We start from the raw sequence: 23,048 nt of genomic DNA, 5'->3' as shown, positions 1-23,048 counted from the left end.
TAGCCATTATTTATTGATTTGCTTATTTATTTTTATTTATTTGTTTTTCCATTACAGGCCACAGACAGAGCAGTAAAACTAAATATAACTTTATGTATGTATATACTGTATATGGTTTAAAAAAAGGCAAAACAATTGATTAGTTCTACAATCTCTTTATGAACTTTTTGAAGCGTCAAAAAGGTAGTTGCGTACCCGTCAATGGAGGGACAGATTTTATTATCTTTATCTTATCTTTATTCTTTTATTTTTATTATATCTTCATTTGTGTTCCGAAGATGAACTAAAGTCTTATTGGTTTGAAACAACATGAGGGTGAGTAAATAATAACAGAATTTTCATTTCCCTTTTATCCTTTAGAGTCACTTTTGGACAGTATCATTTTCGCAAAAAGTTTGTAGTAGCCTATTTGTTTCTTGTTTTGTTTTTGCACACTGTCATTTTTTCTTTCAATTTAAATTTTTTGAGGAAGCCAAAAAAATCCCTTGCTTCCACAGAGAAAACGCCCTCATATATATAATGTTAGCACTGTCTACTGCCTGCCTCCACCGGTGTTGGTTGGAGATGTTTTCTCCCCCTAGCTGTTTGTTCTTTGATGTGTGTCTGAAGCGATTGAGCCTATGGTGTCGGTCAGCTCAAGGTGACACAGTGCTCCCATGCCTGTCTGCATCTAGCCTGCTGCAAAACTGCAAAACACATATGATTTAAAACAGCCTTGTTTATCTTTTTAATTCCTCATTTTTCACTTTTTTGAGTTGAGTCCTTTGACCTGCTGGACTAATGACTAAACAGTTTGGACCCCACAGAAAGTCTCACTTATATGCTTGTACCATTTCCTGAATAATTCTGCATATGTGTGTGCGTGTGTGTGCACTTTAATCCCCTGTCATTTAACTTCAATCCCCTGTCACTTTTTCCAGGGATGCTGTATTGAATACTCAGATTCAGCCATTTCTGGTTGACAGATCATCTAGCATTAAAATGTTTCACTATTTCTCTCAAAATTTCTATTTTTACTTGCAAGTCTCACACTCTGACTCTTCTGGAGGTAATCTGGAGGTTGTATTTAGAGTTGGCTGCATCTTTATACATGTGCTGCTGTGTATTTGAGTTAGAGAGAGAGAGAGAGAGAGAGAGAGAGAGAGAGAGAGAGGAGGGGAGGGTGTTGAGGAGAGAGAAGAGAGAGAGAGAGAGAAAAAGCACATGACAGCATCTCACGATAGCTTTAGTTGTGTCACAGGTTGCCGGCAGCAGCAGCTGTAGGAACATCATCTAGTGCATGTTCATTTAGCTAGCTGTTCTCCCTTCTCTGCCGCTTTATGACATTTGATCTTTGGATGACAGCCATGTTAGTGCACCGATATCATGTCTGACTCCTTCTGGACCGTTCTCTCCAATTTCTCTCTGCCAGAGAGAAGCATGCTCCGCCGATCCAAGAGGTACAGCTCTCCATTTTCATTTTTCTGTCTCTGTACTTTCTGTTTGTTCTTATCATGTTAGTCAGGTAACTTGTTCTTTTAGTCATATGAGCTGTAATCGATGGCATGCTGCAGGCAGTCTTGTGGTTTTGCTTATGTTTGTGTGCTCTGTGATTTTTCTCACTGTTGTTGTTGTGTATTCTGGTGGTCACACTCATTTCAGCCACTCTACATGCACATCGTACAATGTTCCTTCCTCTTGGTCAATGTGCGTAAAAGTAACGACCGCCCGTCAGCCAGGAGTGCAAATTATGACGTGGCCAGACATGCACCCAAACACGCAGGCGAGCAAGGTTAGTCTTTTATAAAATGATGCTGGAGTCTGGGCAGTTCTGCTCTGACCTACCATGTCTGGGTGAACTTGCATGCAGATGTGCTCAAATGTGTGGTTGAGTTAGATAGAGATCACCTATAATTGCGTTCCCTCCTTCCCTACTTGTGTTCTTCCTGTCTTCCTGTAGCCTGGAGAGACAGATGTAGGGGAGGGCACAGTGCTTGCATAGCAACAGAGCTGAGACTGTTGTAGAGTGATCTGCTTCTTTCCGCTCTTCGTCTATCTCTGTGAATAGTGTCATTCTCACAATGATGCTAAATGTCTGATTCATTCAGTGGCCATGAGGTTGGAGCAGTGCACTGTGTGCTGTATAGAGTCATAGTGTGAATGATCTATGAAAGGATGAATGAGACTTTGAATCATGTATCTTATAGACGAGAGGTGTCTTGTTACTTTCTAAGCAATCAGAATTTCGTATAGCAGAGAATACATTTTAAAAATCATATAGACTTGCCATTTATACTGCCATACTTTACCAGGCGTACCATTATTCTGCAAGGATGCATTGATCAAAAGTGACAGTAAAGACATTTATAATGTTACTAAAGATTTCTGTTTCAAATAAATGTTAATCTGCACAACTGTTTCCATGATTGATGAGAAATGAATCTTGAACTAACCATGAGCAATACATTTGTTACAGTATTTATTAATCTTTGTTAATGTTAGTTAATAAAAATTCAGTTGGTCGTCATTGTTTGTTCATGTTATTTCACAGTGCATTACCTAATGTTAATGTTAACAAATACAACCTTTGATTTTAATAGCATTAGTTAATGTTGAAATTAATATTAAAAAAGATTAATAAAATGCTGTAGAAGTATTGTTCATTCTTAGTTTATGTTAACTAATGTTTAATAATGAACCTTAGTGTGAAGTGTTACCAGATTTCTGAAAAATCCTGAGACACTGACAGGCGTATTAGCTCCTGAAAATTCAGCTTTACCAAGGCACAAAAAAATTAATTTTTAAATGTATTAAAATTGAAACAGTTATTTAAAATTTCAATAATATTTTACAATATTAAATGCACCAGCGTGGCGGTGCCACCAGCTTGGGCCCGCAATCGCTGCTCGCAGCTATATTTATTAAATTCTTTTTAAAAACATTAAATAAAAATCTTTCTAAACCCTAACTTTTGAACAGCATCCTCCCCATTTGCCTGTTTACAACCACAAGAAAAAAAGGACTGTTTACATAAATTTTTCTGCTAACATGAACATTTTGACCAAGAAGTGCATTTGACCGCTCATACAAACGTTCTTGTGTGTGAGAAGCTATTAGAACTCACCAGTCTCCTCTTCCTCTGTCTCTGGGGTTATGCTGAACTAGCTGCAGTCTTGACACCTCACTTGTCAACATGCATCAACTCACATGACTCCACTATGGAATTTCCCAGAGGTATCATGTCTTGACGTGGTCTGTGTAACATGTTACACAGTGGAAATGTAAAGTCAAGCAGAATGTTCACGCTGCCTCTCAACCGTAAGTTTTTGAGCCCATGTGATGCTGTCACAGCCACTTTGGGATGTAATAACTAAATCTTTCATTTTATCTCTCTTTACACTTTCTTACTTTCTCTTCATCATTATAATTAATAATAATTCTTTACATTTATATAGCGCTTTTTCTGGGACCTCAAAGCGCTTCACATATGGAAGGGGGGAATCTCCTCAACCACCACCAATGTGCAGCATCCACCTGGATGATGCAACGGCAGCCATATTGCGCCAGAATGCCAACCACACACCAGCTTATTGGTGGAGAGGAGACAGAGTGATGAAGCCAATTAGTATATAGGAATGATTAGGAGGCCATGATGGACAGAGGCCAAGGGGCAAATTTAGCCAGGATGCCGGGGTTACACCCCTACTCTTTTTCTACATCCTGGGATTTTTAATGACCACAGAGAGTCAGGACCTCGGTTTAATGTCTCATCCGAAGGACGGTGCTCTTTGACAGTATAGTGTCCCCATCACTATACTGGGGTGTTAGGACCCACATAGACCACAGGGTGAGCGCCCCCTGCTGGCCTCACTAACACCTCTTCCAGCAGCAACCTGGTTTTTCTCAGGAGGTCTCCCATCCAGGTACTAACCAGGCTCAGCCCTGCTTAGCTTCAGTGGGCAACCAGTCTTGGGCTACAGGGTGATATGGCTGCTGGTCGAATCTCTTGATTAGAGTTCTCAACGGGCCTGAAAATTACAACCCGATCCGACCCGGCCCGTGGCTTTTAAAGCCCGGACCCGATGTAACCCGACACATCAACATGAATTATCTGCCCGAACCCGCCCCGCGGCCCGACGCCACCCTTTTGATCGGTGAGTGATGTAGAATAGAATGACTGCTGCGCTTGACGCAGAGAGAGAGCCCCGGCCGCGCGCACTCTCACGTCTCCCACGTTCCGCCCATCCAGCTGACATAAACCACATTTCAATAAATGAAAAAACCTATCCAGTGATTAAATGTTTTCTTTATTGACGCAAATCTTGTGCGATGTCCTAAACTGCCGAGATAATCACACAACGTGTGCCGTGGCTAGACTTCCGATACGCAAACGAATGACTCATTTTAACCATTCACTTTAACTCAACACTGAACTCACGAGACCTCTGAATCGGTGTATAAAAAAATCGGTAACACTTAATTAGATTAGTTAACATTTACTATTAATAAACTGCACTTCAACAGCATTGTTAATGTTAATTTCAATATTTAGATAGTCTGTATATACTATAGGCCCACTATATGTGTTGTTGCCATTAAATAAGCGCATTTAGTTTCATTTTTGTTAAAATATTATAATGTTGTTGTTTCTTTTACATCTATGCTGACTATGAAAATTGAACAGCATGAGTAAGATGCGCAATATTTCGGAAGATATGATGGGTCAGACATGATTTTGACCACTAAATTAAGTTTTGTTTTGTAGAAAGCCTTTCTTTAAAGTGAATTTCGTTTTGTATAAATTGTATCTTAATTTTAATCAATTTTTCGTCAACCAATTGCCTGGATATAATAAATAAGAAGCAAATATTGCAGACAATAATGATCATGATATAGGAGGCGGGGGCGCGATTGCATTGCACATGAACTGGAGCACATCTCATCATAAATTTTGCTCATTTAAATAATAGTGTGTGTGTGTGTGTGTGTGTATATATATATAATTGCGTAGCTCCCCCTGTCAATGATCTTGCACCCCCTCAGCACCTGCGTTAAAAATTATCTGGCGCCGCCCCTGAGCGACGGTGATTTCACCTACGGCAAGTTTATTTTTCACCAACTCCATCTTCTTCTCCGGGCTGAAGGCTACCGTCGCGTCGCGATGCACGTTGCACGCAGCAGCCAGACTTTCTTTACAGTGAACAGCAGCGATGAATAATAAATGTTTTTGTTTTTTTCACTGTACAATTCAAAAGATTAAGCCCGAGGTCCGACCTGACCCGAGTCATTTGCAAATATTTTCGACCCGAACCCGCGGGTCCCGTCGGGTTTGTCGGGCCGACCCGACCCGTTGAGAACTCTACTCTTGATTCTATCTCATTCTATCTCTTGATTCTCTTCCTCTGTTGCCTCATATCGTTCAGGCTCCCTTCAGCATGCTCATTATAGTCACTCCACATGACAAGTCTTTGAATCTCATGAAACATTCAGCAGAACCAATTTCAGATTGTTCAGACTGTTAAATTGTCCTCTTCCTTGATGATACAGAATGCTTGATTGATTTCTCTCTTTCTCTTTTTCATAATTTTCTGCATTGAATATAGCCACTTAGCCTGTGGAAAGCCTTCATAGGCACATCTGAGAAGTTCTCAGTCATTGATTCATTGTATTTCAGACAGTGGTTGATGGTTGTATGCATTTTAATTATCCACATAGGACAAGCTACAGGCAATGTAATAAGTATACATGTGGCAGCTTTGGGGCCACCATACCCTTACAGAAAAAACACATGAATTTCACATGTTATCACATGTTTTCCACATGTGCCCACATGTGACCACATGTGACCACATATGCCCACATGTGACCACATATAAACAACATGTCATCACATGTGAACAATGTTTCACCACATGTGAACAACATGTCACCACATGCAGTAATGTTCGACCACATGTGAACAACATGTCACCACATGCAGTAATGTTCGACCACATGTGAACAACATGTCACCACATGTGAACTTAATGGAACACGTGGCACATGTGGAAAACATGTTATAGGTAATAATGTGGAGCTCATGTGAAATATATTTGCACGTTGTAATAGGTTTTAACATGTGAATTATGTTACCACGTCACAAATACTGTACATTTTTAGCTTCAATAGCCTTTTTCACACAAAATGCATAGAACATAAAGCTTATAATGCATGTGTATATACTAACACTTATATACACGTATAGTTTTTAATGAGTTTTTGCAATACTTTTATTTCAACACTGTTTACCATTTCTAAAGCTATATTGTAAATATATTTTACATAATCAACAGTATATTATATTTGATATAATCAATAGGCTACTGCAAGCACGTTTTCAAATAAAATAAAGTGGATATTAAACTTTTCATTTTAAGTGCTGCATGATTTTGACGTGGTTTAATCAATGCCGTGCGCGTGAACTTTCGAGTATTTCAAACACTGGAGCGGCCGGCGCGCAGAGTTGCCATGGAAACGGCGCGGGACCACTGCTACTGGTAAGCAACAAAACTCCCTCTCTCGATGTTGTTTAAACTTTTCACGGCTTTTTCCAGGTGAGATTAGTCTCTAAAATCACACGAATAATACTCACAACTGTTTTTGACATTTCTCTTACTTGTAATTGACACGATTCTGTTAAAAATTTACATGGTGTAGTGTCTTCGGAAAAAGTCCGTTAGGATCTCAACCGTTTTCTGAAGAGGTAGCAGCTAGCTAGGCTAACGTAATGTTAACTCGGTTGAACTTTTATTTATTAAAGTTTGGGCTTTTAATCACCTCTTATGTGTAGATGAGAGGTTTTGTAAAGGTTTTACTTGGAAGTGAGCTAATTTATTTAACACAAACGTAAACATAACGTATCGGTGATGTTACTTTCAGGAGCAAGAAAATTGGCTGAAACTAACGTTAGCTCAATGGTAACGTTAAACACATTTTGATTAAAAAATGTTCTGTGATTTCAGTAGTAACAAAATAACCCATAACAGAGAGAAAGCTCCACGACTTCAACATTTCTGGAGAAAGCTGCTGCCGGAGAAGTAACGTTAGGACACAGGTGAGCCGAGGAAGCTCATTAAATAACCTCATTTTATTTCTCAATTTGTTTTTTTAAATTGTTTATTTTAAGAAGGTTTTGACATCCAAACGAAGTTACACCGTATGAGCAAAATTAAATGAATAAGTAAACCCAAAAACAAATTCTGTTATCCTAGTTAAGAAATTATATTCTGTATATTCTTTAAATTCTTTCTCTTTTCTGCATTTCACCTCTGCTGTAGCTTCTTTCCTTTCAATAAACCTGGCATTGCATTGTTGGCTCAGTGACAAATGGCTTGTTGTGTTCTTAGATCCTTCAGTGCTGATGCCCTTCAACGGAGCGGAGTGGAGCTGATCTTCATCTCTAAAGCACTATTGATGAACCATATGATTAGTAAGTAAAACGCCAAACATACACTAATGTCAAACATACACTAATTGTCTTGGTACAAATGTTTATGTCTCTTTCTCTTATGTTCACCAAAAAACATTAAAAACAATAATATTGTGAAATAATATAAATAAATAAAAACTGTTTTCTATGTGAATATATTGTAAAATGCAATTACTTCCTATGATCAAAGCTGAATTTTCAGCATCACAGCTTCACATCATCCTTCATAAATTATTCTAATATGACGATTTGATGCTCAAAAAAACATTTATGATTATTATCAGTGTTGAAAACAGTTGTGCTGCTTCATATTTTTGTGTTTTTCAGGATTATTTGATGAATAGAAAGGTTAAAATAACAGCATTTATTTGAAACAGAAATCCTTACTCTCTCTTTTGATCAATTTAATGCATCCTTGCTGAGTAAAAATATGAATTTCTTCTTTTTTTTCTGTTCATTTTTAAATCTATCATTGACCCCAAATGTTTGAACATTAGTGTAAACTACCCTTCATATGTTTGTGGTCTATTTAACAATGAATCCTGGAGGGGAAAAAATGGTTTAAACTGTTACAATGGTTTACACAAACACATTAATCAGCACAACTGTTTTCAACATTGATAATAATCAGAAATGTTTTGGATGTTTACATGGTAAGAATGTATAGAATTCAAATATAAAAAACACTGACTCGTTAGGTCATGTTTACTCATTAAAGTCAGATGATTTCCTATTAATTCAATAGAATATGGTGACTTCAATTTACATGACGTCATGAGCAATCAAGTCATTTATATAGATCAGTGAGTAGTGCCCAGCATATCCAAGTCCACTAAAGGAGATTTCTCGCATTTTACCCCTAAACTCTGGAATATGAAGGTAAAAGAGTATCAAGACTCGAGCATGAACAATAAATACTTGTATGCTAAAATTTACACTCACAGCTCCAAAGTGAAAACCTCACCTAATATGCAATAACGTTGAAAAGATCACGGTTTCTGTCCTGACGAAAATGTTCTATTTTTTATTTTATTTTTTGCTTTGCAGAACAAGTCTGTGACTGACTTAATGAACCCAGTTGCTTTGGATCATGCTCAAAGATGTAAGGGCTACAAAAAGTTAACCAGAACTCTTATGGACTCCATCTTCTCTTTCGAAGAGATGGCAGCATGAACGGAAAAAAAGGGGTTGTTGGTGAAAAAAGAGCCTTGACCTACAAAAGGTGCAGCTAATAATTGGTAAGCATGTCTGAATATCTTTTATCAATAGTTATTATATATGACAAGCGCTGAGCGCGTCCGTCAGCGCCAGCCATAGCGCGGAAAGCACAGTTTGAATCTGACAGTTATGTCACTTCATGTCAAACTTGTTTTCAAATTTTAATGTAATCAATCTCATTTCTTACAGACCATGTCAAAAAGAGGCACCCAGGCATCGGAGGCACTGAGATCAAGGTCTGCATGGCACAAAAGTTAAAAGATCTGAGGAGACGAGCAGAAAGGTAATATTCAGACGATCCAACATCCAAGTGTGATCCCCATGTGGTCTGTTCACATTTGCGAAACCGACATGCGCGAGGACTGATGACTCAGTTTATTCCTCAGTCTACATTGTGATCTAATCACAAACTGTCAATAGTTTTTTTTATAAATGAGACGCACCACTCGTCTTATACAGTTGTTTAAGCAAGATGTATTTCCATAGCATATTTACGTAAAACGTTTAATGACATAATAACATTACAAATGAATAATAATTAATTATTAAGCCCCATAAAAATGCTTTTCAGAAACCTACGGGGTGACGTCACGGACACTACGTCCATATTTTTTTTTACAGTCTATGGTTTGCACTGCCCTAATCTTTGATCTTTTTCTATCCCAAAACAGGATGCCTGCTGCAGGAGACACAAAGGACTGAGACAACACACTTTCACAAACGCACACCACACACACACACATGCGCGTATACCTGCGTTTTTTGCGGCTTTTTATGTATAATTTTAATTTGGTTTTGCTTTGTTTGTTTTAAACATTCAATTTGTATTGCATATTTTGAAATGAAATAAAAAGTGAAAAAAATTTTTTTTTGAATTATTTGTTTTAATGTTGGGAAACATTAGGCTATAGAGCCTACACAAGAACATGGTAGGCCTACCGTTTTCTGTGGTATATTGCTTAATGATTTTTACATGGATTTCACATGAAGTTACAGGTTTACATGGTGTGTAGCTTTAACATGGATTGTTGATGGGTTTCAAATGTCATTCTATGGGTTTCACATGAGATATTTTACATTTCACATGATATCTCATGGGTTTCACATGTGATTAAATGTTTCACATGGGAATTTTACGTTTCACATGTAAGCTCATGGATTTCACATGGGAATTTTGGGTTTCACATGCAATCCCATGGGTTTCACATGTAATCACATGGGTTTCACATGCAATCACATGGGTTTCACATGCAATCCCATGGGTTTCACATGTAATCACATGGGTTTCACATGCAATCCCATGGGTTTCACATGTAATCACATGGGTTTCACATGTAATCACATGGGTTTCACATGGGTTTCACATCACATGGGTTTCACATGTAATCACATGGGTTTCACATGCAATCCCATGGGTTTCACATGTAATCACATGGGTTTCACATGCAATCCCATGGGTTTCACATGGGAATATACATGGGTTTCACATGAAAATGTTCCAAAACCACACGTTTCCCATGTGCAAATTACCTTTAACATGTGCAAAGCACATGTGTTCCACATATTTCACATGTTAAATTTCACATGTGCAAAATCACATGTCCACGTTGTCACATGGGATCACATGTGTTTTTGCACATGTGAAACTCATGTGGTTTTTCTGTAAGGGTATTCCCATCTTTCAAGAAGAAAATTGGTCTAATTTAAAATGAAAATGACTGTGCACAATATTGATAGTACCTTGATTACAGGAAGGAAACTCAAGGCAGAAACGATCAGTGTCGTAATTGGCTTTCTGGCCAGCATTGATTCTGTCCAACCCTTTTGCTTCTCTTGAAACATGCTATTCCCATTGTTTCCATTATATTATGCTTGCCAAACCTCGAATTGGGTCAAGCTTGTTATAAAAGAGTCAATGCATTTGTTTATTTGATCTTTTTCCCTCTCTCAACCTGTCCACAGTGTTGAGTGGGGTGGAGCGCTAGGTTAGCAGGTGTTTGCTCATAATTGCAGTGTTCAGTATTAATTGGCTCGTTGCATCTGCTCATGGCAATTACACCATTCAGCTCATGACATTTCGCAGTATGAGCCCTAGACCGAAAACCACTCGGTTTTCTTCAGTCTATAAGGTGGATAATCCTTTGAAATGCTAAACAGCAGAAAAAATATTTTAAATATATATATATATATTGTATATATTTTAACTAGGGCTGCACGAGATTAAAGAAAATGCAATATGTGATACGATAATGATTTAAGTGTGTAAAATAAATTTAAATTATATTTAAATATATTTAAAAACTGAAAATGATATAACCAACATACAGGTTTTACTTTTTTTTTGTAAGAAGAAAACATCCCTATAACTAAACGATAGCATTACATAAAAAGTAAGTGTCATTTTTAACGTCAGTGTAAGCCAGTGTGTTTAAGGTTTCGGGTAGGCCTAAATTAGGTTTATTTAACAACAGAAATTGAATAATCAAATGTAAAAATAAAACACTGCTAAGTCTGACTACACTGAAGTTGCAAAATACCTCAACATAATAGAGCCCTGTTATTTCCGCGATGCAGAAAACAGACGAAATCCAGTCATAAAAATGGAATTTACTGTATAAAGCGGAATATCATGGAATTTGTCAACTTTTTGATGAATTAATAAAAAGCAGGTCAGTACTAATCAAATCGAATTTCAAACCGCAAAAAGACTATTTAAATATGAATCCTGCGTGTCTCTAAATGAATGGCGCAGACGCGTGATTTAATTTACCACACACACACACACACTGGAGCACGTGTGACGCTTGCGCTGTTTTCAGTCTCAGCCGCATCATTATATGAGTACATGATTGCATAAACACTTCATGAGCTTTTTAATGCTTCAACTGAGAAATGTTATCGTCATATCATAAACACACAGAATCTCCACGGCAACCCGTCAAAATAAAAGTTCAGTTTTTCATAGGGCCCTAAAAATTCAATTTTTGTTAAACTGTAAATAAATTGAATAAGTTTGATTTCAATTAATTAATGCTTTTTGATTACTAAAATTTAATTTAAACATTAAAATACAGTCTTTAAGTTTTACAAAATGTTTGCAGAATGCTGCTGGGTCCTCCCTGCACGTTTTAAGTTATTATAATTATTATTATTATTATTAACAACAGTTCTCAGATTCAAAGATATGTTTAAAATCATTTAAAGAAAGTATTTGTCAAAACCCTTTGTTATTCTTAATTTTGACATTAATTTACATTTTTACACCAGACATATATCGGTTCAAAATATCGGTTATCAGTCTATTTGATCTGTAATAATCGGTATCGGCATCGGCCCTGAAAATCACATATCGGTCCACTCCTAGTTTAGTCCACTTAAAGAGGAACTTGGCAACTATTTCAACTTAATATAACCGTTTAGAAATCATTTGGATGGTTAAATAACCTGTTCTGGTGAAAATGGTGACTTTCCCCGCTCCCCCCAGCGTTCCCAGGCGGAAAACCAACCTTGCAACAATGGGACTAACGTCCTGGTAAGTTGGAAATAGGAAGTCTTGTGAGAAGCGAGAACAACCAAGAAACACGAACTGCTTTATGGCAGTTCGACATAATTCTATGATACTGTCTGTGTATATGATGTATTAGCCACCTCGGTAGACATAGCTCCACACGATAAGTTGGCCGGCTCCGATAATAACAAATGCACATGAGCGGCGGTAGAAAGGGGGAGGAAGATGCCGCAAGTGAGTTTTTTTACGACAGTGTTGTGAAATATACGCCCCACAGCTGTAGGGGGAGCTCGATGAGAAAACATGCGACAACAAAAGTGAACATCAGCAAAGAAATGGCTAGAGTTGCCAAATTCCCCTTTAAGATTTAACTGATTGTGTTTACGTGAATTCTCACCAAGACAGCCATTTTGACATAATTTTGTGTGTATTTGGGTTTTCTGTGTGCGTGAGTACTTTAATTACTTATTGCATTTAATAACATTAAGCATTTCACGCATATGTAACAGTCATGTGTCCAGTCTACTCTCTGCTGTCTGTGTCGACCTAATACTCTGACTTATCGCGATAGGAACATTTGCATTATTTCAATAATTTCTATATATATCGTGCAGACCTAATCTAAAACCTCTACAATGCAAGAAAATCACTTGCATATGCAACCAAATTTCACATTAGGTGACTAATATCTTCTTTTGTGTTCAACAGAAGAAAGAAACTCATACAGGTTTGGAAAAAGTTTAGGGTGAAAATTGTTGGATGAACTATCCCTTTAAGTGAACGTAAACAGTCAAGAAAGTCACTGCTCTTGACTGAATAACTTTTTTAAGGATTAATCTATAATTTATACAGTGAAGACTTTGCAGTGTTATTTTACATTTGCAATTTATTCAATTTCTGTACCTATTCTGTTAGATCTACCTGAAAAACCTGCATTGTTTATTTTATTTGTATCTTAGTTCTATTGTTTATTTGTGCTATTGCTTGTAGTTTGATTATTTGTTCTTATTTTATTAGTCTTTAATAATGTTTTATATTTATGTTATACTTATTTTGTTTGTGCATATCTAAGTGTGTTACTCACCATCTGTTGATGCATATCAATCTGTTTACATACTTAAGTGTGTTTAGAATTTTCAATGCAATTAGAAGAACATTTAAACACCTGTCATTTCACAGGGAATTTAAGTCATAGTCCTCAATGCTTTTATGTGCAGATGTGAAATAACACTGTCACAATGTGATAAAGCGACAAGTGATAAATCCCATCTCTTCTATGTAAAATCTAAGTTTGTCTCCTATCTATCCGACAAGACATTTTGTAAGTCATTGATTTCTGTTCCACTCACAGTGAAATCTCCCACATTATTATTGGCTGCAGGGTCCCCCGTTGGTCCTCAAACAGTCTTAAAATGTCTTAAATTAAATTTGAATTAAATTTCAGGTAATTAAAAGTTTTTATATTTTAAATCGCATAAAACAAGTCTTAAAACAATTAAACTTCATTATTAACCTTAAAAAGGCTATGATTGAATGAAATAAATGTATACACTACATGTTCAAAGTCAAAAGGTGGTGCTGTTCTAGGCTACATGCGCTCTAGGCCAGTGGTTCCCAAACTGTGGTCCGCGGACCACTAGTGGTCCGTGAGGGTACTGCAGGTGGTCCGTGGAAAGGCAAAATAAAATACAAAATAATATTTTTTTACCTTCATTTTACCAGGAAATTCCCATAAAAAAAGTAAAAAGAATATGTAGGCCTATATTGATATAAAATTTAAATTAAATTGTCAAGTTATTGTGTGATTACTAAAATAGGCTAGTGGCCTATTTCGGATCGGTGGAGGTTCTCTGAAGAGAAAAGAGGCAGAGGCAAATATTTTGACATTATATAAAATTTTGTCTGATTATAATTTGACCAACAGTAATTCTGGATTACCTCCACCAAACAAGTAAATAAGAAATAAGCAAATCAGAACACTGCTCGCCAAACAGTTATGCGCGTGTGAACCACTAGTGTTTCTTGCTGTATCTTTTACTGGGGTCTCCAACACGTCGCTCGCGAGCTACCAGTAGCTCGTGGCCTAATTGGAGGTAGCTCGTCAAGGGCTACATATCGTGTCGTTTGCGCTCTCAAGTTCGTTATTTCATGTTGGCGCACGGCAAGCGCGCTCATAATTGAAGCGACGCGCTCATTTTTTCCAGGCGCAGCGAGATGAAAACACCTCAACTTTTCATAATGCCGCAAACGCATCGCAGTTCATGTGACAAGAACAAACCAATCAGCTTCATCCTTTCCGTAAACATTGAAAGCTCAGTCAACATGAACAATGGGGGTGCACCGGCTGCACCCAAACACTACGGGTGTTTTTCTCTTCTCCGTAAATAAATCTTGTAGCAGAGCTACAGCAAGCGTTTTTCGATGGTGTAAATCTATTAGCTACTAAAACTTATTTGTCGTTGTGGAGAGCGCAGTGCATGGTTGCATAGCAACGACAGACAGCACGGGAAATCGGACCGAATTTTACTTTTAATAATAAAAGATGGCTAATGTGCATCATCGTAAATGGCAAGTAATTTATCTTTTTTTTTACTCATTCTTTTAATAAAAATGATTTAAAGGCTGAAATATGTGAGGTTTATCTTTTTATAAAACCTTTTTTGTGAAAAATTATTTAAAGGCTGAAATATGTGAGGTTTATCTTTTTATAAAACCTTTTTTGTCAAAACTTTTTTTGAATTTCATTTTACTATATGTGCCTATAGGGGTGGCAGGGGTTGGCGGCAATGTAAGTATCTGGATATTTGCCGCGGGGCGAGGGCTTCGATAACCTCTCTCTTTTTTGACCATACATGTTTGCATCCCTGAAATGAACCTGATTATGCCCTCGGGCGCTTGAGTAAATAAATCAATTAAATATGTGGCAGCCGTTGTGTGCAGTAAACGTTCTCTTAACAAGCTGTTGTACTGATGTGATGACCAGTTATAGTTTTAGTGCTAGTAAGTCTATTTAGAAGTGCGGATTAATTCAGGTAGGACTGTGTGTAGACATATTTTATTATGTGTATTATGAGGTGGTCCGCGAAAATTCTTGATTACAAATAGTGGTCCACACACACAAAAAGTTTGAAAACCCCTGCTCTAGGCTACATGATTGCGGTTTCAAAACAGTTCACAAATAATGAATACCAAGCATATGCAAAGGTATTGCTTAAGATTTACTGTTTATAAATTATGACAGTGTCTACATCATAGTGTTTATTTTGTTACATGTTGTAGATGGTTGTAAGAGTGTGTAATTCAGGCTTATTTATAATTCAAAGTCCAACGTCATGCGTTTCTTTCTATCTATCTTTCTTTCTTTCTTTCTTAGGTTTGTAAGTTTGTTCTGCATGGACATACAGTATTAATCATATTTGTGCAAGTCTTAAAAAAGGTCTTACATTTGATTGAAGCGCTCTGCAGATACCCTGTGGCTGTAATCATGTCTTTTTGCTTTTAGCAAGAACGGAAAAATTACTTCTTGTTGCTGGAAAACTGTCAGGATGTGTCTGGACACAGTGTTATTCTGTTGCCTGGTGTGCAGGGCAAAGTAAAGGCAGTTCAGCTGACATTATCCTGCCCAGCAGTGTAGGGGAGTGTAATTTCCTTCTGTTATCTACCGAGACTTTTTTATAATCAATATCAGATGAATAGAGTGGAAGAGCTCTGACAGTCTCTCACAAACATCTCACTATAGCATCTCTCATTTAAGGCTATGTGTGTGGTGTGCAGGAGTGTGTTTTCTTATATGTTAGCTTTTTACTGGAGTATTTGTACAATCTAATCCAGGATAAGTGAGTGTGTGAGTGGATTATATTTTGCTTAGTTCAGGTGACCCACTTTCAGAGAGATGCAATGTCCATTTGAACTAATGTAAAGTGAACAAAAATTTCAAACAAGCAGTGCCTCTATTCACTAAGATGCATTAACAAATGCACAACATTTGTTGTTAAACAGACAGTAAAACAAAAACTATTGACACAAGCTTGGAGACACCAGATTCATAAATATACTTCATGTTCATAGTCGTTAATTGTTCCAAACCTAAACAAATTCTACCAAACATAATGTCATTCAAAACAGCCCAAAACAAATCCGGTTTCACTCAAATAAGTCCAAAAGTAGCTTAATCAATTCAAACAAATGCAAATTAATTCCGACGGAAATGAAAACAAGCAAGTTTGCTCGCAAATAGAATTGACATTTCTTGATGTTTAGGAGGAAGCAATTCTCTCTCCAATTACTGTAATTAAGGGATAACTTTCTCTCCGCATGCGTGAACCCTGCACAGCTGCACATGTTATTAGCATGTAAATTGCACCGGGGGGTTTTGCTGCCATGTTTCCCCCCCTTTTATTTTCTATTGATGGAATGATGTTTTAATGAGAACGTGCAGCTCTTTTCAGCAGCATACCTCCTGGAGTTTCACATTCAAGCTCAATTTATGGCAAAATGTACTTTCATTTTGTTAATTTTTGCTAAATAATGTTGATATTCACCCACACACTCACCCATAAACAATGTGAAATTTTAACATCTTGGCCGTTGTTCAGCTGCGTTAAACTTCCATGACAGCACTTACAGTTTGTGGCTGTTTGTGTACATAAAGCATTGTGTAACAGTCATTCTCGAGTAAAAGTAAAAATAAGGTAGGAATAAAATAAAACCTGCAAGAGAAGATTTAAAAGGTATAAGTATCTTAAGTATAAAATAATATAACAACATAAATAAATAACAAAATAAATACAACAGAACAAACATTTACAAATGAACTAAACATTTTTTTTTAGGTTTTTCATGTAGGTCTAAACTAGATTTTCAGGTATAGAAATAGTAATCAAATGTAAAATATCACTCATAGTCTTCACTGTATAAATAGATCAACCCTTATTACAGTTATTCAGTCAAGTGCAGTGAGCGATTTTTTTTTTTCTTGTGTCTTTTGTTTGATGAACATAAAAAAAGACAACAGAAGGAATAGTACTGCTGTCACTTTAAGAACTTTACGGATCCAATATACACATGCATCTTCTCTCACGTTTGCGTTCACTTTAGACATAACTGACTATGATTATGATGATTATCAACAAGATGGGCAATTTGACAAGATTTTGTGTAAATATGTCCGTGCAAGCTGAGGAAGACTTGAAAGAGTATTTGCGTGCTGAGAGACTGAGAGACGTGGGTGCTTTCACGTCTACGAGCGCTTAAATATTTAAATTGACAAGGCTTAAAAATATGCAAATGATCAACTTCTGTGAAGATGCAGCACTGGCCTGATCGGGCAAATGACCGTTCCGTCAACTTGGCCGAGTGTCTTTCATGCTGGCCCCGGGCTATCGATCAGTCCTTATTGTCAAGCCCTAAAAAAGGTTTGAAACACTAAACTATTTTCTTGTGTTTGTGTTGCACATTTTAACCCTCTGGGGACCAGAGTGTTTTTGGGGCCCTTGGGATGTTTTGACATGCACTGACATTTGTGCTTTTTTCAGTTATTTATAAACATGTTAATGGCAAAGGTGTAAATTCACTCTATATAGCACAGACGGGACTACCACGATAAGTGAGCAGCATGTATGTACATGTTTGTATTTTTAAGAGAATAATGTTTATGCGTGGTTATTGAAAAAAATATAAAAATGAAAGTTGCTGAAATAAGACCACAAAACACATATTGATTATTTCTTCACAATACTTTTGAAAATTGTATCACATAGTCTAGAATATTTGCTCCAAAACTATGTGAGAATCATCCTGACTACTCATTCAGATAAGTCAATAAAGTATTTTACATTTTTAATGACGTGTTTTGTTTGAGAAAGCTTTATGCAGGAGGCGTGATCTCTCATTAATATGTATGGCATTTCACACCTGAGAAAGACAAAGACCCTCCCATAATGGCCCTATTAGGTGCTATCAGGCCATATCATTACAGGAGCCTTGCACAAAGAATGAGGAGATTTAAAAAAAGAATGGCTTTTAGATTGTTTGGATTTATATAAGGAAAATACAGGGTGCATACACTTCTATCACACACCCTTCACCATATAGACATGGTTTTATTTCAGTTCAAAGTTAGAGTTGGAAACATCTTGAAAAGAAAATGGTCTTTTTCCATAAATGTCTTAGTTTGATCATACATATTTCAAAGTTGAGGATTCATTATTTTGATATAGCTTGAACAAACACTATAACATCTTAGTTGATTAGTTTATTGACAAAACATACTATATATTTAACATATGAGCAGAAACTCCTAACAAAAGCTTATTTGATGTCTATTTTAGAGTAAAAACTTTATCCAAAACTAGTCAACGAAATGTTGTCTTTTATTTAGTCTGTAATGCCTGGTTCAGATTACACGATTTTTTTTGTCTGTTACGATAGTCACTGTGTCAGATTACGCGATTTTGACTCCTAAAATCTTGTCATGTCGTGGACAAGAAACATGTCAGACTACATGTTGCTTCCTGACCAGTCATCGCGTGCCGTCTTTAACGACGCGCGTGATGTCATCGAGAAGGCGAAACTAGTAGCGAGTGACTTCCGGAAACGAACGTAAACAAACAATGGATGAAGCGGTGAGTGTTGGCTGTCCTGTGTTCAGAAAAACGTAAAAAAAGAAAGAGAACCCGACAATGGACACGTTCCTGGATTGCTCGAAGAGGACAGTATGGGCTGTCAATCCTCCAAAGAGAACTTGTGGTAAAATATTGTTTTCTGTTACTGTTGCCACAGCTCCACGAACCTTTCCTCCATGTCATAACTCCACCTAGTGGCATCATCGTCTCTCTTTCGTTTCGCCATTTTTGAAAGTTGTGTACGGAAAAGCTTCTGTGCTCCTATTGGTCAACCTCATACATGTGACGGAACCCGTCGTGGACGACCGTTAAAAAAATTAAACATGCTAGTCTTTTTGTCATGATGTCGTGAAGCATCGCAGACGCGACGTAGGTTGTCGCCCACTATGACACACTATACGAGATGATACGATCGAATCTTGCGTCCCGACGCCCGTTGTCGTTTACGAATCCCCACGACACCCTACGTCAAACGGATCGGGCTAAAATCGTGTAATCTGAACCAGGCATAACAGTAGCCTACGTATCTGTGCGTTCATTCATTCATTCATTCATTCATTCATTCATTCATTCACACACACACACACAAACATGATTCACATTTAAACTAGGGGTGTAACGGTACATGTATTCGTATTGAACCGTTTCGGTTCGAGGCTTCCGGTTCGGTACGCATACAAACCGAACGATTCCTTGGACCCTTTTTCTTGCCGACAAAATTCGCGCTGGCGCGATCACCACAACGTTGCGCAACATCAAATGGCAAACGTAATGAAAGCGGAACGAAACTGCGCTACTCATTATATTGTGCTTCACGGATCGTTTGACCAGCAACATCTGTGCAGCGCGAGCCGATCTCGATCAAGCGACACTGTTACAACACAGCGCTAAGAGATCCAGTAAAGAAAACATTTGAATTCGCCACTGAAGTAATAACATCGCTGCGAGATCTAGTGAGAAGCATTCACATTTCTCCGTTATTAACCGTAGATCTCTATTAGATCAAACAGCGCTGACGTGGAAACCAGGAGAAACATTGTGCCGTGAATGAACTAGTAATACTTTACGTCCACAGACCAGCAACATTCACCATGGATTTAATATAGTAGGCTAACACTAACTGTAACCAGTTTGGCTGGAATAGTGAACTGCTTTCAAGTACTTCACACATCTTTTTCCAGCTCTTCAAAACTCAAATAATATATAAATAAATAAATATATATATATATATATATTTAAATGTTATTTTTAATGTGATGACCAAAACATTATTTGTTCATCCTTCAAAGATGACCCCCATTTATAAACCTGAAAGTTTCAAGATGTAGGAAAACTGAAACTCAGTTATTTAAAAATATTTATTCTTTTAACAAATAAGAAATTTCTCTGGCATTTCTTTCTTTTTGCTGTATCGAAAACGTACCGAACCGTGACTTTAAAACCGAGGTACGTACCGAACCGTGATTTTTGTGTACCGTTACACCCCTAATTTAAACAGTATGCTATTTTTCCGTTTACAGACACTAACGTTATTCTATATCGCGATTAGAACAAAGCACTTGCATAAAACACTTACTTCTCAGCTGAATCTGTTGCTCCTCCTCGAAGTGAAAATAAACCAGCACTTGTTCTGTGGTAAATTGTCCCAGGATTGTTCCTCATATAGCCGCGCAAGACGACAGTAGATTAATCTGACTAAAAAATAATGTGTGTTTTCAGAGTTTATGGGCGTTAACGCGTCTCAATGTGTTGCTTCACATATTTGCGTTTGAATAGCGCGTGCTCTCCGTGGGCGTGTCACATTACCAGAGATAATCAGCTGAGAGAACGATAATGAGACGGGCTGACACGTCTCTCTTTTTATATAGATGACATAAACGGAGAATATTAATTTTAGTTTTGAATCGGATCATTTAAAAGTACAAACTCAAATGATTTAAAAGATATATTGCTTATGGCTGGGTGAATAGTATTAGCTGAGTTGTGTTGAAGATTAGAGACGTTCACAAAGTTCTTTATTTTACAAAAGCACAATATTTTATTTCGATTGTATGTGGGCACATAAAAAAGTAGACATTTAACAGATTATTTTCTCATATTTCTTAGCTCTATATGAACAGAAATGATGGTAGTACTTTAAGTCTATTTTTCTGCTATGTGAAAAAAAACGAGCAGAGGGTTAAAATACAATGTAAGAATTTGTTCAGTTGCATTTCAAAACTGGTCAATTTTGAGCTTTTTGCTATATTTTTGTCTCTGGGTTTATCTTTGTCGTCTACCAGGTTTAAAATCTGCATAATTTCTCATATTATAGTACATCTATGACTCAACAGTGTCTCATAATTATTCATGAGACAGTGCGTCCTTGTTTTATGATAAGGCGGGTCACTAAATGATTCACGACAGCATGCATCACTTTCCTATGACAGACGCTTCAAACTGAGAGATCACATACAGTAGTTGAGAGACGTGTTTATGGATCGCAAGTCAGTGTTTTTCACTTTGCAGGAGTTTCATGGCATAAATTATCTTCTATAGACCCTGAGCCCCCCCCCCCCCCCCTCCCACACACACACACACACAGTCTATCAATGCTGTGAGTGGAACCCTTCTTCTGAGCTCCTTGATATGACCAATCAAACGGCTTATATAAATGTAGCAAAATAAGTCTCAAAAGTTCTTAAAACTGCAAACCACTGTGCATTTATTTTTTGCACTAAATTATAGCTAATACTTATGTATTTGTGTAATGCACTGTGAGCTTACCAAAACATTTGGGATTTCATGACACTTTAAGAATAAGATTTGTTTTTGTTGTAATTATATGTAGATATTTGTTTGTTATTATTGACTTTTTGTTGACACATTGATACAATCTTTTTTAAATTTCATTGGATTTTATTTGCATAGAGTTTTTTTTTATTTTTATTTTTTTATCGACATAGATCCATTTGCCAGTGGCCACTGTCACTCATGTCTTTGAAAATGACCAGTTCTCATTGAAAATGTATGACTTGAGGTCGCTGCAGATCGCTGTCAATGTAAGCGCTCTTTTAGATAAGACTACTTTATCGAAGTCCTGTTTTATTAGGTCAGTGAATGGGACAAGTCTTCATTGTTAATATCAGCATAAATCCGTTGAAGAAACATTAATATTGCAGGTTGCACATGAACAGACTGCTCAACTCAGAGCATGCTGCTGTTAGATCTTTATTGTAGAGTAAATAGATGCAGTATAAGCCCCTCTGTGAGTAGGAGATGTGAGATTTCTTGATCGTAAACATTTTTAAGCACTTTGCGGTCAGCATGCACGTCTTGGCAGACAAAATCAAAGTGCTTTTCTGATGATCTTTTACCTAACATCCTAAAAAAAAAAAAAAAAAAAAAAAAAATCTTTAAGCCAGCACCAAAAGAAAGCCTTTCTTATCAGGCAATTTAGAAGAAAGGCCTTTCTTTAAGTATTAATGTGCCAGCGTTAGCTTGTGATTCATCGATTTTCTCCTGCTTTTTCGCTTTTCTTCTTCATCCCACCCCTCTCTTTCTCTTTCTCTCCATGTCTCCTGCTGTGACTCAACTCACTTCTGAACCTCCATTACACACTGAGTGATGGCTGCCACTGTGAAAGTGGTGCAGGTCTCTGCTGTCATAGTTACTCTTTCTGCAACACTGTTTGGACCAAGATGCATTCATGCAATTATCCAGAAAATTACCAAACACTTTTAATGTCATTGTCATGGTCTGAAAAGTCACAGAACAGTGGTAACATACTGTAAAATGTGTGAAAAGCTCACAGCTATGGACAATCTCCTGAAGAGGGAGACTTATTTTTGATATGACAGAATATCAAACAAGTGACATTTATTTTTAAAGACTTTAAAGACATTTAAATAATGAATAATTGTTTTGAATAATGGGTAACACTTTATAAGTATTCCGTAATAAAGTACTTTGTAAAGTACAAAGTAAATTATTTGCAACCTATTAGTTTGTAGTTAATATATTGTATTACAGGTCCTTCTAAAAAAATTAGCATATTGTGATAAAGTTCATTATTTTCCATAATGTAATGATAAAAATTAAACTTTCATATATTTTAGATTCATTGCACACCAACTGAAATATTTCAGGTCTTTTATTGTTTTAATACTGATGATTTTGGCATACAGCTCATGAAAACCCAAAATTCCTGTCTCAAAAAATTTGCATATCATGAAAAGGGTCTCTAAACGAGCTATTAACCTAATCATCTGAA

The 23,048-nt window shown here is 36.9% G+C and overlaps 1 protein-coding gene across 9 annotated transcripts in view; it reads left to right on the top strand.

The window, feature by feature from the left end:
- mast2 (microtubule associated serine/threonine kinase 2) overlaps positions 1-23,048 on the top strand; it is a 178,388-nt gene that overhangs the window by 116,533 nt on the left and 38,807 nt on the right. Inside the window, exon 1 of one of the 9 annotated variants that reach the window (XM_056259303.1) lies at positions 1,231-1,439. The exons of the other annotated variants lie outside the window; for them this stretch is intronic. Within the exon in view, the coding sequence (XP_056115278.1) occupies positions 1,366-1,439 (74 nt within the window). The 5' untranslated portion in view covers positions 1,231-1,365. Of the gene's footprint in view, positions 1-1,230; positions 1,440-23,048 lie in introns of those variants that run through there. 9 annotated transcript variants of the gene reach the window in all.

This window comes from Rhinichthys klamathensis, unplaced genomic scaffold, assembly GCF_029890125.1.
Source record: "Rhinichthys klamathensis goyatoka isolate OS25496 unplaced genomic scaffold, OSU_Roscu_1.1 h1tg000007l_1, whole genome shotgun sequence".
NCBI classification, from domain to species: domain Eukaryota; kingdom Metazoa; phylum Chordata; class Actinopteri; order Cypriniformes; family Leuciscidae; genus Rhinichthys; species Rhinichthys klamathensis.
Note: the sequence above shows the minus strand (reverse complement) of the source record. Positions and strands in the feature narration are given on the sequence as shown.